The 17,121-nt window shown below is 47.6% G+C and overlaps 1 protein-coding gene across 4 annotated transcripts in view; it reads left to right on the top strand.

Moving 5' to 3' along the window:
* Positions 1–17,121, top strand: part of HDAC8 (histone deacetylase 8) — a 273,689-nt gene that overhangs the window by 21,933 nt on the left and 234,635 nt on the right. For all 4 annotated transcript variants that reach the window (XM_029607527.1, XM_029607525.1, XM_029607524.1 and 1 more), the window contains exons 2-3: positions 1,681–1,733; positions 9,169–9,299. In XM_029607527.1, coding sequence (XP_029463387.1) covers positions 1,681–1,733; positions 9,169–9,299 — 184 coding nt within the window. The remainder of the gene's footprint in view (positions 1–1,680; positions 1,734–9,168; positions 9,300–17,121) is intronic.

The raw sequence follows: 17,121 nt of genomic DNA on the forward strand, positions 1-17,121 counted from the left end.
TCTTGGATGTTTTTGAAGTTTCCTTTAAGCATATTGATTATGGCTATTTGATAGGGACGTTGGTATCCTCACCCATTACCGGACATAGTCTTCCCTTAACTATAAATCTTATCATTTATGTGTATATTCTAGCAGCAGCATCGCTAGCTCATTCTACGCTGACCTGAAGAAGGGAGCAGAGCTCCCTAAATATAGTCATAAGTGTATTGTTAGTCTAGCAAAACGGCATCACCTACAACTTTTTTTTTTGTCAACCTTACTTTTTTTTTTTTTTTTTTGGACCAAGCAGTTTCCTCCTCTTCCTTTTGGGCCTCCAACTCATTCGGAGCCAGGAGTAGGATCCTGGCTCCATGGACCTTCATTTGCAAGTATCCAGGGATTTTATATCCCTCCCCACTGGTCGTTGCAGTGATGGTCCTGGCCATACACCAGGGCTCCTTGCAGAAGAGAAGGATATGGCCTGAGGTGCGGCTATCCTAGCCCCATGATAGGAAGGCTGCTGGCCTGACGGGTTTAGAGGGTATACAGTAATTGGGGAGGGGGTGGGGTGGGGATGAGTGAGTGAAAGGATAGAGCTGGGTTTGGGGGGGAAGAATGAGTGAGGCAATCGAAAGGGGTGGAGTGAGAAAGTGAGGGAGGCAATGGAGAGGTTATGGGCTGAGAAGGGGGGGGGCAGGAAGTGAGTGGAAGAAGGAATCCTCATTGGGAGGAGTTGTGTAAGAATGGATCCTCCCCTTCCTTATCCCAGGTCTCCCCCTCCCCAATCTAGAATCCCCCCCTCATTTCCTTTCCCTCGTCTCCTTTCAGACCCCTGCCATCTCATCACTATCCTTTCTCCCTCTGCTCCCCAATTCCCTCTCCTCCTCCTCCATCATCTCCCTTCTAGATCCCCTCCCCTACACCTGGTTTTATTTATTTACTTGGCATTGTGATTCATTAATCAAATGTACCGTATATCAAAGTGCTCAATACGCAGGGACCTTCGTTTTTACGTTTTATTTTGCCCATGAATTTATCAGCATTTATTATAACAACAGCAAACATGGAATTTACCTGGGAAAATGACGAGTCCTTTTTTTCCACTAATTTCTCTCATTTATGGTCTTGTTGTACTAAAGACTGAAAAATTCCTGGGTAAAATAAAATAGCTGAAAAATGAAGGTCTCTTTCAGTACGAATTTTGAAATAACAAAAACATTACAGCACTGACATGGCAGCATCTCATATACCCCCTCCCTTCCCAGCACTGATTGCAAAGATCCTGTCTACTCCCAAAAGAACCAAATAAAGTAATCAGACACACAAGAAATGTCAGAACTCAATTTTATTTTTATCAAATAAAACACAAATTAACATTGCTTAATATGCAAATCTATGCAAATGTGCCACATCATTGCCCCAGGATTGTCAAACTCTTGCTGCCCTTGAGATCGTGCAGGAAGTTGGGCATTGTGATCATGCCTAGAATAATTATTGCAATCTGAAATGCATGGCTTTGAGTTTACCACTTATGCATATCTCATCCCTTACATTGTTATGCTTCACCTCTTGTGCTACAGAGGAGAACATGAATATTATTTTGGCCCATTGTTTCCCGCAGCGGACTGTTATTAGGTAAGATGGGAAGAAATTGAATGGAAAATGAATGACAATTCTATAAAACTCTGCCTTCCTCTGCAGGCTAGCATGGTGCATTCATTGATAGAGGCTTATGGATTACTCAGGGAAATGAGGTGAGTACATTGTTATTATTTCCTGAGTCTTCTGTGCTGCTAGCTGAAAGAATTAAGGTGTAGCAGTGTCCTGGACCTGTCTTTGTATCCCTTAGTTCCCGTATTTATTGGGGTTTGATGTGTAGGCAATTGGCAGTATCAGCTGTGCCCAGAGGCTTATGATGGGTCTGTGGGAAAGTGTTAAATTTGTTTTTCCTTCGAAAAGCAGGCTGAATTAGCTATGCTGCATGGGTGACATCACTGGGTGGCACTAAGTAGAGCTGATTCAAAGCTTTAGAGCTTATTTGCCCTGTTGGGCATGAGTGGCAGTTCCCTCATGAATGATAATTCCAGAAGTCTCAGTTCTTTTTTTGTCTGCACATTGCAGGGACAGTGGAATCCTTGTCTCTCAATTCCTCTTCTCAGTTTATTTGTAAAAACCTGGTTACGTGAACCCCAAACAGCAATTTTCAGTGCTCAACAAGGCTTAGAAGAAACCTTTGGGTTTTAAATATTGTAGTTGTGGCTACATCATGTCCATCACTGATTGCCACAACTGTTATCTCTGTCTCGGCTTTGATCATGACTAGGCAAATTGCTGCAACTGCGGACGGATGTCACCAAGGGCACAGAGGCAAAAAGCAGCTCCTTGGCCTCACCCTCATCACATGAAATAGGAGATCCCAGCAGATCGACCAGATCGTTACTAGGTCAGTTGAGGCATTCCCTGGCTCAGGAGCACCGGCCGGCCTCTTCAGATGTCTGAAAAAAGAACATAAGAACTTAAGAATATGCCATACTGGGTCAGACCAAGGGTCCATCAAGCCCAGCATCCTGTTTCCAACAGTGGCCAATCCAGGCCATAAGAACCTGGCAAGTACCCAAAAACTAAGTCTATTCAATGTTACCGTTGCTAATGGCAGTGGCTATTCTCTAGGTGAACTTAATAGCAGGTATCGGACTTCTCCTCCAAGAACTTATACAATCCTTTTTTAAACATAGCTACACCAACTGCACTAACCACATCCTCTGGCAACAAATTCCAGAGTGTAATTGTGCGTTGAGTAAAAAAGAACTTTCTCCGATTAGTTTTAAATGTGCCACATGCTAACTTCATGGAGTGCCCCCTAGTCTTTCTATTATCCGAAAGAGTAAATAACCTATTCACATCTACCTGTTCTAGACCTCTCATGATTTTAAACACCTCTATCATATCCCCCCTCAGCCATCTCTTCTCCAAGCTGAAAAGTCCTAACCTCTTTAGTCTTTCCTCATAGGGGAGCTATTCCATTCCCCTTATCATTTTGGTAGCCCTTCTCTGTACCTTTTCCATCGCAATTATATCTTTTTTGAGATGCGGCGACCAGAATTGTACACAGTATTCAAGGTGCGGTCTCACCATGGAGCGATACAGAGGCATTATGACATTTTCCGTTTTGTTCACCATTCCCTTTCTAGTAATTCCCAACATTCTGTTTGCTTTTTTGACTGCCGCAGCACACTGAACCGATGATTTCAATGTGTTATCCACTATGACGCCTAGATCTCTTTCTTGGGTTGTAGCACCTAATATGCAACCCAACATTGTGTAATTATAGCATGGGTTATTTTTCCCTATATGCATCACCTTGCACTTATCCACATTAAATTTCATCTGCCATTTGGATGCCCAATTTTCCAGTCTCACAAGGTCTTCCTGCATTTATCACAATCTGCTTGTGATTTAACTACTCTGAACAATTTTGTGTTATCTGCAAATCTGCAAATTTTGTGTTATCTGCAATTTTGTGTTATCTGCAAATACTCGTCGTATTTCTTTCCAGATCATTTATAAATATACAAGCCGTTAAGCCCGTTAAAACGGGCTACATCCCTCTGTCTCTCACCTCCCCCTCATTCTCTCTCCCCTACCTCCCTCCCACCCATTCACCCACTCCTCCCCAGCCTCCCTCTCCTCTCACTCAGTCCCTCCCTCCCACTCAGTCTCACTCACTCCCTCCCCCTCTCTCCCTCTCACTCACACTCAGTCCCACTCACTCTCCCTCAGTCCCACTCCCTCCCTCTCCCTCAGTCCCACTCACTCTCCCTCAGTCCCACTCCCTCCCTCCCTCTCCCTCAGTCCCACTCACTCCCCCTCAGTCCCACTCCCTCCCTCCCTCTCCCTCAGTCCCGCTCACTCCCCCTCACTCAGTCCCTCCCCCTCACTCCCTCCCCCTCACTCAATCACTCCCTCCCACTCTCTCTCTTCGTCCCTCCCACTTAGTCCGTCCCTCCCTCCCTCTCTCTCTCTCCTCCCTCCCTCGCTACTGGCCGCTGCCGCTACCGCTGCCGCCGCCCGCTACCGCCGCCACTGCCGCCCGCCGCTACCGCCTCCGCTGCCGCCCGCTACCGCCGCCGCCGCCGCCCGCCCCCGCTACCGCTACCGCCACCGCCCACCACCGCTACCGCCGCCGCTGCCGCCCGCTACCGCCGCCGCTACCGCTGCCCGCTGCCGCTGCTACCACCGCTGCCGCCATGTTTTTTGGTTTTTTTTGACGCTGCCTAAGACTGACGTGCTCGCCCGCACATGCGCAGTAGAGCTGCTCTCTACTGCGCATTTGTGGGCACGTCGGTCAAGCTTCATTTATCTAGTTAGATTAAAAAGTAAGGGTCCCAATACAGATCCCTGAGGCACTTCACTGACCACTCCCTTCCACTGAGAAAATTGTCCATTTAATCCTACTCAAGGTTTCAGACTGAGACAAAAAGCAGGGGCACTGAAAGACTCGACTACTGGCATGGCAAAAACCCCCAAGGCGCATGACGCCACTCCCAATATCACGCACAAGCCACTGCCACAGACACACCTCAGATTGCCAAAAAACATGGCACAATATTGCTCCCAGTGCACCATGTGCCGAAGATGATGCACCATGTGCCGAAAACGATGCAACAAGCACCAAAGATGATGCAACCGGCATGCACTTTGATGCAGTCAACTCAAAGGACAAAAAAAGAAAGCTTCAGGCAAAGAACAGCAAGCAGAGGAAGATCCTCTACTGCCAAAGAGAGAGAAATAGGAACACGCTAAGGAGGGATCACTACCCACATCCCATGGCACAACATCTGCTCCCAGGAGCCACATTTCCACACACAAGAAAATGACTTCCACTTCAAGAGAAACCTATAATTGAGGAACCCTCCCCACAAACCTCAGGGTCCTCAAATGGAAGTGACTGTCAAATGTTCTTAGGTCTCGCATCTCTAAGCGATATCCTTCTCAAAGAGTGGCAGGTTAGGTTCTGGCTGTTCCCTTAGGGATCAGCACCTTCGCATGACATACTGTCCAGAGCAATTCCACTACCAAGGATGTCAAGAGGAATCTATTCCTCTTACGAGACAGCAATCCATGTTCCAGCAGGAGGGCCGAGTTCTTTTCTGGCTTCTAGCCTATGGCAACAGGGTGTACGACTCCAAACACCGCAGCTGATTTGTTCGATCTTACTGAGGGCACCCATCACTGTGGTGGAACAAGAGCATATCATACAGTCTGAGGAAGCCCCTCATTCTCCTGGCTGTCTGATGCAATAGGCAGTAGAACTGACGCATTATGCAGAATTTCTTCTCATCGTTATTCCCACAGGTACAGCCACCAAGTTTTCCTCCAGTGTACCTATCCAACCAGTAACAACAGAATCGGTGATGCTGGGAGCACCTCCGCTTCCTACACCAAGATCTTTTTAGGACAACAGGGCAAACTTCCACCTCCTTTTGTTCCTTCTAGGGAGTCTTCACTGGCACTTTCCCAAGAGCAGAAAGCCCTGTATTACCATCTTCAGGGGAGTCCCCAGGAAGCTCAACAGGTTTTCCATCAGATTTGCCAGAAGAACCTCCAGACCACTCCTCTCCTCTGGAGGATTTAACATACTTTCGATTTGTAGAACAAATGGGAACTGCTCTTAGTAGATGTAAAGAAAGACCTGAATCCCTGAGCAGAGGTATTGGGAATATTGAAAATCTTAGAAATCCCGGTGAAACCCACCACTCTTCCATTCCATCCAGTACTGTAAAATGTACTCATGAAGTCATGGGAATCCCCCTATTCTGGGGCAACAGTGGCTCATAAACTGGATCTCAAGTTCCGTCTACAAAAGACACCAGGCTGTGGAATTGTGCAACTTCTCCATAACTCTGTGATCATTGAATCAGCAAAGAAAAGAGTAAAAAAATCAAGACTGCACTCCAACTCGCCCCCAGGAAATGATCACAAATTGTTGATTGACTCTGGAAAAAGTTTTTTCCAAAATTCAGTGCTAACATATCCAGCAACACCAATTTTATATGGTACAGTACTTGTATGAGTGCTTACAATTATTAAGCCATACATCAGGACGGAAGAAGGCCAACTGATCTCTCCATAATCTCTTCATGACACAGCTATGGTAATACATGTAGTCTCTTTAACCCGTCTACATATGTGACATCTGCACTGGGGGCTGCGAACACAGTGGAATTAATTCCTGCAATCCCTTTCATCCAGAATTATCATTACTGAGTTCATGAAGATAGATGTCAAGTGGTGGCTCCATCAAGGAATAATGGAAGTGGGAACCCCACTTCAACCACAACTGCACTAGATCATACTCTCAACAGATGCCTCGACTTGGGGCTGGGGAGCCCATCTCCTACAATTCAAAATGCAAGTGTTGTGGTCACCCCAAGAATTGTTTTGCCAAATCAATCTACTGGAATTAAGAGCAATTTGACATGCACTGGAAGTTTACCAACACATGCTTCAGGGAAAGAGCATAATGATTCATACAAACAAGGGGGAACAGGTTCTTAGACCCTCTTCTAAGAAATGCTGAAGATCTGGGTCTGGGCAAATCAATTTAGCAAGCCTGTAGGCAGTTTATTTTCCAGGGATTGCAAACACAGAAGCGGACAGACTCGGCAAACTTTTCCGTCCACAGGAATGGGCCCTCTCATAAGAAATAGCCGACAGCCTGTTCCATCGATGGGGATGCCCTTGGATAGACCTGTTTGCCACAGATGTTTTTGCTCCATGCATCCCAGTCCATACAAAGAGGCTCCAGATGCCTTCCTAATTTCATGGTTTTAGAGACAATTCTATGCTTTTCTCCTGATTATGCCAATAGACAAACAGTGCAAAAATGCATGCAAGATTATGCTAGAATGATCTTAGTAGCCCCAGCATGGCCGAGGTGACCTTTGTATGCATATCTTTTACACCTTTCAGTAAGTCCCTTGCACTACTAATCCAGGAAGAGGGATTGCTCCTTCACTCTATACAGCCTTCACTCAATTTCACGGCATGGATATTGAACACTGAATGCTAGCACATTTGTATTTAGTGATGTTGATGTGTCAGCAAGAAAACCTTCTACACACCGTAACTACACCTTCAAATGGAGCCGTCATTCCACTTGGTGCAAGAATCATTCCATTGACCCACTGATCTGTGAATTTCATCAGTTGTTAGAATATCTACATCTGCTTTCCAGCAAAGGCCTTGCAACCTCTTCCATTCAAATGCATTTAAGTGCAATAACAGCTTATCAATAGGAGAACAGAAATCCCATATTAGTACATCTGCTCATCTCCCAGTTCATGAAAGGTCTCATTCATGTACATCCTCCCATATAAAACCTGTGTTGCCTTGGGACCTAATTGTAATTCTCAGAACTTTACTGGAACCACTGTTTGAACCCCTGGAAAAAGTCAAACTTAAATTTTTTTTACTTGGAAAGTAATTTTCGGCTAGAAGAGTGAATAAATTGTAAGCATTGGTGCACTTCCCACCATACCTACAATTCTTCTATGACAAAGTGGTCCTACGGATCTATCTGAAGTTTTTGCCAAAGGTGGTATCAGTATTCCACTTAAATCAATCCATCACGCTCCCCACTTTCTTCCCAAAGCCGCATACGCATGAACGGGACTGACAACTGCACACCTTAGACTGCAAATGAACATTAGCCTATTAAAAACGCAGTACACAAGATCACAGACAATCCTTATAGCTCTTCATTTCATATCATCCCAATAGATTGGGAGCACCAGTTGCAAAGCAAATTCTCTCTAATTGGATTACATCCTGCATACAACACTGCTATGAGATGCAATCCTTTACTCTGTCGCATCTTATAAAGATGCATCAAGTATGAGTGACGGTAGCTTCGCTAGCGCATTTGCAAAATGTGCCCATAGAAGAAATATGTAAGACAGCCACCTGGTCATCTGTTCACACCTTCACATCCCACTACTGCCTAGACGCAGATGGCTCAGTGGGGAAGTCAGTATTACACCAACTATCATCCAGATAGATGCTGTCCACAGAGAAGTCTGGATTGTAAAAAAAAAAAACAAAAAACACTTGCCTAGATATGACCTTAATCTTTTTGACAACTCTCAACTTGGGACTCCTTATGCAGCATGGCTAATTCAGCCTGCTTATCAATGGAAAAAAGCAAGTTTCCTTACTGTAAACTGTTTTCCATAGATAGCAGGATGAATTAGCCAAGTGTTCCTGCCCTCCTCTCTGAACAGCATTTCTACACATCTGGATCTCTTCTTTGCTTGGATATGAACTGAGGAGACTTCTGGAATGATCATGGGGGAACTGCTGTGCATGATCAATAGGGCAAAAAGCTCTAAAAGTTTGAAAGACTGCTCTGTCTAGTGCCACCCGATGATGTCACCCACGCAGCACGGCTAATTCATCCTTCTATCTATGGAAAATACCATTTATGGTAAGTAAACTTGCTTATGGGGTGACGCCTGCTATCAAAGTAATTCTCCTGTAGGGGGTTTGCAGAGCAGCCCTGTCATTGCCAGTTTCTCGTAGCCATCTGTAGGTTGGGAGCTTGCCCCCCTACCCCCCCCAGGTTTTGTTGCTGTCAGCAGTTGGGTGCACTGTAGGTATGAAATTAATGTATCAATTAGGAAATATGTAAGGGCTCCAGGTTTGCCTGTAATGTTTAGAATGTGCTAGTCAAAGAACACCATTCAGTACTGTACATTATTGAAAACTCATAGTTGCTGTGGATCCAATGTTCTAAACAGCTGCATTGCAGCCAAGATAAGCAGTTCATTTTAACTGGTTATTGTATGGATGTTCAGCTGAACATCATAAACTATGTTTTCAACTGAGCTGGCCAAAATTTGACTACCTAGAGCTAGCATAGCCCTGTGCAGCTGCATTCCTTGATAAGCTAAGTCCTTTAATAAAAGAAACAAAGCAAAACTGTAATTCCCCCGTCCCCCTCCTGGCACCCATTCTATATTTTTTTAGAAATGTCTCCTAAGTGCCCACCTACGGACAAGCTAGTACCCCTCCATTACCTTTGCAGCTCCCTGTCATCTCGCTGTTGCTTCCTTCTCTGCCATGGTAGCTGCAACCTCCGCCTCTCTACCCTGGCTCTTTCACATGCTTTGGTCCTCTCTCTTGTGCTAGGATAGTGAAGCCGAGAGTGGCTTCCATGGAGGAGATGGCGAGCTTCCACACGGACGCCTACCTGCAGCATCTGCAGAAGGTCAGCCAGGAGGGAGACGACGACCACCCAGAGTCCATAGAGTATGGCTTAGGTAAGGAACACCTCCCGACTCCTCGCCTTCCTAATCAGCTTTCTTTCTCTTTGTTTTTCTCCTGCCTTTGGTTTATTCCCAGGGCCTCAACTTTCCTTTGGCCTCTCCCCCTCCATGTCTGTCTCTGCTCCTCTATGGTTCACTCTGCTCCCTCTTCGCTGTCCCTTCTCCTCCTCCTCTCCTGCGTGCACTTCCGGTTTAGAATTGAAACTTGCTGTGGCAGAGGAGGAAGTGCGAGGAGAAAGTCCTGTTGCTACCTGACTCCATTTTGTTTTTTTGTTAAACCAACATATTGGTCCAGACATGGATCTACTCTGTGCATAGATGGTCCTGTAGAGCTCTTATCTTAGGGATAAGAGCTCTACAGGTCCATGGATCTACTCTGTGCATGGATGGTCCTGTAGAGCTCTTATCTTAGGGATAAGAGCTCTACAGGTCCATGGATCTACTCTGTGCATGGATGGTCCTGTAGAGCTCTTATCTTAGGGATAAGAGCTCTACAGGTCCATGGATCTACTCTGTGCATGGATGGACCTGTAGGGATAAGAGCTCTACAGGTCCATCCAGCCTGTCTGTAACCAGTGGAGTCAGATGCATTCTCTCACTGCGCTCACCCTGCTGGTATCTCTGGCCCATGGCCTGATCCCCTCAACTGGGAGATGCGGTTTGTCTGTGCAGCGGTGTATTTCAGATGGAAGCTTGGTTCTGGTGCACCTGTACTCCCCCCAAATACTGTTTGCATTTCTGGTCATCCCATCTCAAAAAAGACCTAGCGGAACTAGAAAAGGTGCAGAGAAGGGCGACCAAAATGATAAAGGGGATGGAATGGCTCTTCTATGAAGAAAGACTAAACAGGTTAGGGCTTTTCAAAATTAGATGGTAAGCCCTGTGGGGTTAGGGAAATACCTACAGTACCTGAATGTAATCCACTTTGATGTACACTTTGAAGTGCCGAAAAGCGGAATATAAACATCTAAATAAATAAATAGATTTTCAGCCTGGAGAGGAGACAACTGGGAGGAGGTATGACAGAGGTTTATAAAGTCGTGAGTGGTGTGGAATGGGTAAATAAGGAACGGTTATTTACCCTTTCACATAATACTAAACAAAGTAAAACAAATTTCACTCCATGACATTAACAAATAGCAGATTTAAAAAAATCATAGAAAGTACTTTTTCACTCCGTGCACAATCAAAATAGGGGAAAAATAAGGAGTGCGTCCTATGCGCCGGTAATCAAAATTAACAACGTCTGGTGGGGGGGGGGGGGATGTTGAAGTGTTGATTTTGATTGGGGAAGCCGCGCTTCGGCACTCAGCACCGGCCAATTGGGTGGCACGCCCTCGCTCCCGACGCCACCGCGACACCCCCCCCCCCCCACCGGCTCGGTGGCTTGGCCCTGGAGTCGGAAGCGAAGTGACAAGAAAGGTGGCGAGTCTCTTTCCTTCCCCACTCTGCCGCCCGGGTTGCTCCAAGTGTTAGCCGCCGCCGTCTCCTCCCCCTCGCCGTTGCGAGTCGGACAGTGTCGGAGGAGGCCCTCACTGTCTGGAAGAGGAGCCTCTGCAGGGGTTGCATGGGCAGCCGAGGCTCGGAGACTCGTCCTTCGGACGCGTTGACCCCGGGGGAGGCAGGGAAGGGATGCTTGGAAGTCTCAGAACCTTACCCGGCAGCGCTCGTGTTCGAGCAGCATGCTGAAATGTTGTCAGTCCCCGAGTTTATGCTGAACCGCTGGGGGAGGAGCAGGAGGTTGCAGTTTCAGGCCATATCAATGTTTACTGGCGCATAGGACCTGCAGAATTGCTCCCCGATTATTTTTTTCCTTAAAAATATGTATAAAAAAGGGGATGCTTCTTATACGCCACTGCAACCTATGTGCTGGCAAATACGGTAAGTTCCTGGAGGAAAAGTCCTTAAAGCATTATTAGCCAGGTAGACTTGGGAAACCCACTCTCTGGGATTGAGTAACCAGAAATGGATCTACTTTTTGGAATCTGCCAGGTACTTGTGACCCAAATTGGCTGCTGGCAGAGACAGGATGCTGGGTTTGATGGACCCTGGTCTGACCCACATGGTGCATCTTGTGTTCTTATGTCTCAAATCTGCCTCTTACTGCACCCCAGAAAAGTCCTCAGGGTCCCCTTTCTGCGAGTGTAAACTGTAGATGGATGCAAAGTAAAACTGTCATCTTCTGTGTCCCCTACATGCTAGCTCAGGAGTAGGCAACTCCGGTCCTGGAAAGCCACAGACAGGCCAGGCTTTTAGGACATCCACAATGAATATGCATGAGATATATCTACATACAATGGAGGAAGTGCATGCACATGTAGCTCATGCACATTCATTATGGATATCCTGAAAACCAGAGCTGTTTGTGGCACACCAAGATCAGACTTGTCTACCCCTGTACTAACACATAGCAGTGAATTTGCATGATGCTGAATTCTAAAATCCTGAAGATGAAACTTTAATTGAAATTTCCCATTTAATGGAATCCTTCTCATTTGTCACTAGCTGTCCAGCAGATGGAGACAGACCAAAACTGAAAGGGTATCCTATATCAGGACAGAGCCTACCCTACACCCCTTCAGTATTCATCTGTTTCCAGCAGATGCAGGCAGCTGAACCTGCGGTTCCCCTTCTTCTCCTTCTTTTCTTTCCCGGTTGGGATTCTTACCTTTCTTTTGTTCAGATCAAGCAAGTATTAGTTTTCTTTGATATTTCTGTTGATTGAAAAAAAAAAAGTTGAAAGATTTCTTGTTTTTGCTTTTTGGTCAGGAACCTCCTCCCGGCAGAGTGTGGAAACTCTGTCTCCACACTCTGCCGGGGGCCTAGGGGGGCTTTGCCCCTTGATTCATCAGCCTAGGCTTAGCATTTCCTGGTGACCTTTCGGGGTGATACTGGGTGGTCCAGTCACTCCCCCTTGCTCGCCGTCCATCCCCAGGAAGTGCTACTCCTAGGGGTTTTTTCTGTCAGGGAAATTCTCCCCTGTACTTGCTGCTTTAAAAAAAAAAAAAAGCCTCTCAAGCCGAGCAGTTTTCAGCAGCAAAGCCTCAGGACAACGGATAGCTCCGGCAGCGGTCAGTGTTCAGTCCCTGCTCCCGCTTGTCAACACAGCTCAGCTCAGCTGTTTTTTCTTCTCACAGCTGATGCCGCGATCCAGCGTCTGCTCGGCCTGCGGGGAGCCTGCCTCGCGGCTCTCCCCGGCGGGCTCTGCTCCTGATGTCTGCCGGGAGGGGAGGGGCCCTCCTCGGCAGCCGCGAAATCAACGACCCAGGGTTGGGCTGCACGCCGCATGGCCAGGCCGTTCCCTGCTTGCAAACCGCGGGAACGGCCATTTTGAGAGCAGGTACTGAGGCTGAATCAGGGCTGCAGGAGATAGGGGAGCCTGATTCTCTCCTTGTTGCTCCGGATTTGAGCCCTGCGCATTCCCTGGAGGAGGTTCCTGACCTTTTCCCCCTCTCCTCCCGGTAAGGCCAAGTCTCGTTTTTCTGCGGAATTTGTGCTCCTCATGCACAATTTCTACCTAGCTAGCCTACAGGAGGAGGAGGAGGGGTCCTCTCCCTTAGGTCCTCCTCCAGCAAAGAACCAGAGGGTTTCTCTCCCGCAGGACGCTACAGGGCCAGAGGGGCAGGGGTCTGTCTGGGTCAGGGTGGTACCGGGGGTTCCACCGCCCCCGGACCCTCCCCAAACACCGCCATTCGCTGATCTTGATCAGGATTCCGATCCTCTACAGCCAGGCCCACCCCTAGAGGGGGAACGATTCACGAGTTCTTCGCCTGTTCCAAAGGGAGGAAGTGGAACCCCCTCATTCCCTTCATTTTGGAGGAGCTGGGAATCGAGGTGCCCCCTGTGGATACGGTTACAGCCGCTATGCCCGCTAACGTGGACCCGGTCCTGGCGGGACTTAGGGCTCCTCCTCGTACATTTCCCTTCCATCCTATGCATAAGCTGATGCTTCTTCGGGAATGGGAGTCACCTGAGGCAGGGCTTCGAGTAGGTAGGGCGATGGATAAGCTCTACCCTCTCCCTGAAGACTGCTTGGACATGCTTCAAATACCCGGTGGTGGGGGCCATGGCATTCAAGGATGTCCAGGATCGCAAACTGGAATTCTATCTCAAGTGCATCTTTGAGGTCTTGTCCTTAGGTGTTCAGGTGACAATCTGCAGCAGTCTCATGCAGCAGGCAAGCCTCAGGTGGGTTCAACAATTACTCAGCACCCAAGAGGCGGAGCAGGATGGTCGGCAGGAAGGCGGGATTGCGTATGGGGCCGATGCCCTTTACAATCTCCTCCGGGTGCAAGCCAGAGCCATGGTCTCTGCGGTCTCGGCATGACGTCTCCTATTGCTGAGAAATTGGGCTGCGGATTCCTCTTCTAAAGCACAGTTGGGCACTCTCCCTTTCAAGGGTCAGTTGCTTTTTGGTGAGGACCTAGAATAGCTTATCAAATCTCTGGGTGAGAACAAAGTTCATAAGCTGCCGGAGGACCGCCCAAAACAGTCTAAGGCCTTTTTTCCTTCCCGCACTCGCTTCAGAGGTCAACGTCGCTATAACAGCAGAGCACGTGGCTCCTTTCCGAGAGGCAATTCTCCAGATCCCAATTCTGGTCTCATTCCTTTCGTGGACGTTGGCCCTTTTGGGATGGTAGCCAGCAACACTCGGCCACAAAGTCCTCCTCCCAATGAAATACAGCTGGCCCATCCTTCCGCTCTAAACTTAGGTGGACGGCTGTCCCTGTTTCTCGAGGAAGGGGCCAAGATTACAACTGATCAGTGGGTCCTAGAGGTGATAGAAAATGGCTATGCGTTAGAATTTGCTCGAGACCTTCTGGATCTTTACTTAATCTCTCCCTGCGAAAGTCGAAAGAGGCCTGCGGTCGACCAGACACTGAGCAGGCTGCTGGAACTGGGTGCCATAACTACAGTCTCGGTGGAGGAGCAGGGGTCCGGCCAATATTCCATATACTTCGTCGTTCCCAAAAAGGAAGGCTCCTTTCGTCCAATTCTGGACCTCAAGCGAGTCATCCGGGCTCTCAGGGTCCCCCATTTTCGTATGGAAACACTAAGGGCTGTGATAGCCCTTAGTATTTCCATACGATAGCTCCGGCGAATTCCTGGCTTCGCTGGACTTGACTGAGGCTTACTTGCACATTCTGATCTGCCTTGACCATCAAAGGTATCTCCGGTTCGAAATCCTGGGCCAACATTTCCAGTTTCGGGCACTCCCGTTCGGTCCCGCCACGGCGTCGTGCACTTTCACCAAGGTCATGGTGCAGTGGCGGCCTCTCTTCGTCGAGAAGGAGTTTCTGGTCCACCCTTATCGGGACGATTGGCTCATCCGGGCCAAATCGCAGTCTCTCTGCAAGTTGGCGGTCGACAAGGACTGGAATTGTCTGACCTCTCTGGGTTGGATAATCAATTTTCCCAAGTGCAAGCTTCAGCCATCCCAGTCCCTGGAATTCTTGGGAGCGCACTTCGATACCAGAGTCGGCAAGGTGTTCCTTCCGGACACGAGAGCACTCAAACTCAGGGACCAAGGGCGCACTTTTCTCTCACTTCCTCCACCCATGGCCTGGGACTACCTTCAGGTCCTGAGTTCCATGGCTTCCACTATCGATCTGGTTCCTTGGGCTTTTGTGCATATGCGTCCATTACAGAAAGCTTTGATGTCCCGCTGGAAGCTGGTGTCGGAGCAGTTTCGGATGCCTCTCCCATTCTCAGAGTCTTCCGTCGCCAAGCTGCAATGGTGGCTCTCGTCTGTCCACCTTCCCTTCAGACGCTGCAGTGGATCGTTGTCACGATGGACGCCAGCCTCTCCGGCTGGGGGGCAGTGTGTCAGAACCAGTCTGCTCAGGAATACTGGTCCCCAGTGCAAACTCACTGGCATATCAATCGACTGGAGGCACGAGCGGTGCGCCTGGCTCTCAAGGTCTTCCTCCCTTTGCTCCATCGCCAGGCAGTACAAGTTCTCTCGGACAACTCCACCACAGTAGCTTATATCAATCATCAGGGAGGCACCAGAAGTCACCTGGTAGCTCTGGAAGCCAGCAGACTCTTCACCTGAGCAGAGCATCACCTGGATTGCTTAGCGGCTTCCCGCATTGCTGGGAAAGAGAATGCTCAAGGCGATTTTCCTCAGCCGCCAGCGATTGGACCCCGGCGAGTGGGAATTGTCAGACGGAACGATTAATCTGATCGTCCGCAGGTGGGATCTCCCACACTTGGATCTGATGGCCACAAGGAACAATGCGAAGGCCCCCAGGTTCTTCAGCCGCAGAAGGGAACATTGTGTTGAAGGAGTGGACGAGCTGGTTCTACCCTGGCCTCACAATGTTCTCCTGTACATTTTCCCTCCTTGGCTGCTAGTGGGAAAGGTACTCAGAAGAATAGAGCTCCATCAGGGTCCCGTCATTCTAGTGGCTCCCGAGTGGCCCCGCAGACCGTGGTTTGCGGATCTGGTGAACCTCGCCACAGACTGCTCTCTCCGCCTCGGTCATCTCCCACACCTGCTTTGACAGGGTCCCTTATTTTTCAATCAGGTGGTTCGCTTTTGTCTAGCGGCCTGGCTTTTGAATGGCGGAGATAGAGAAAGAAGGGATATAAGGAAGAAATCTACCTCTCTTGCTTATGTCCAAGTCTGGAAGGTCTTTGAAAATGCATGTGCCGTATCGGGAGTGTCGGCTCGTAAGGCTAAGGCTCCGGTATCCCAGGTCCTTTCCTTCCTTCAGAATGGTCTCTCCAAGGGCTTGTCCTTCAGTTCCTTGTGGATGCAGGTTTCCGCTCTCGGCTCCCTCTTAGGTAGCATTGATGGTTACATGGTGCCAGCTCATCCCAATGTCGTTCGCTTCCTCAAGGGGGCCAAGCATTTGAATCCTATGATCCAGGCTACTTGTCCCTCGTGGAGTCTTAGCTTGGTTCTTCGAGTTCTCTGCGAAGCCCCCTTCAAACCCCTCCGGTGGGCTACGCTTAAGGATCTGACTCTCAAGACAGTCTTTCTGGTGTCTATTTGTTCCACCAGAAGGGTGTCGGAGCTCCAAGCTTTATTTGCAGGGAACCCTTTTTTTTTTTTTTAATTATTTTATTTCTGTATTTTTCAACATTACATAATTCAATAATACAATTGAACTTTCACATAAGAAATAAGATATTCCATTGATTTATATCTTTACATTTAGATCATCAAACTTTTACTTTGCTTATTTCTTAAATACTAAACTAGATATTTGGAGAGAAGGATTAAGCAAGTTATAAACAAAAAAATATATATTCCTATTGAAAAATAAATCTAAGGGCTTAGCAGGCTTAAATATTTTCCCAATGTATCTGGACTAGGCTAGAACTTCCCTTTCTTGACTATGATACTCCTCCAGAAATTTCTCGAGATGTTCTGGCTCATAATATATGTATTTTTTCCCATGGAAATTTAACAGCAATGTTAATCCCGAATGTTCTTGCTTGGTTAGCTAATACTAAGAACTTTTTTCTTCTCTGCTGGGTTTCCCTAGCAACATCAGGATATACCCATATCTTTTGGCCAAGATATAAGGAGGACCTTTTTTCCAAAAATATTTTCAAAACCTTTTCCTTTTCTGACGAAAGGGAAAATTTCACCAACAATGTGCCCCTCCTTTCAACTTGAGCACTAAAAGATGTCTCAATTAATGCAGTTAAATTCAACGTTGTTTCTTGTTGTTGTTGCACTACTTCCTCAGCATTTCTCCAATTTATAAAATAGGCATTCACTATTTTTGGTATTTTCTCAGGGGGTAGGAGTAAAATCTCCTGAAAATAATTTTTCAGTTGTTCTTTTGGGGAGGTCAACCTG

Source organism: Rhinatrema bivittatum, chromosome 6 (genome assembly GCF_901001135.1).
Source record: "Rhinatrema bivittatum chromosome 6, aRhiBiv1.1, whole genome shotgun sequence".
NCBI lineage: Eukaryota > Metazoa > Chordata > Amphibia > Gymnophiona > Rhinatrematidae > Rhinatrema > Rhinatrema bivittatum.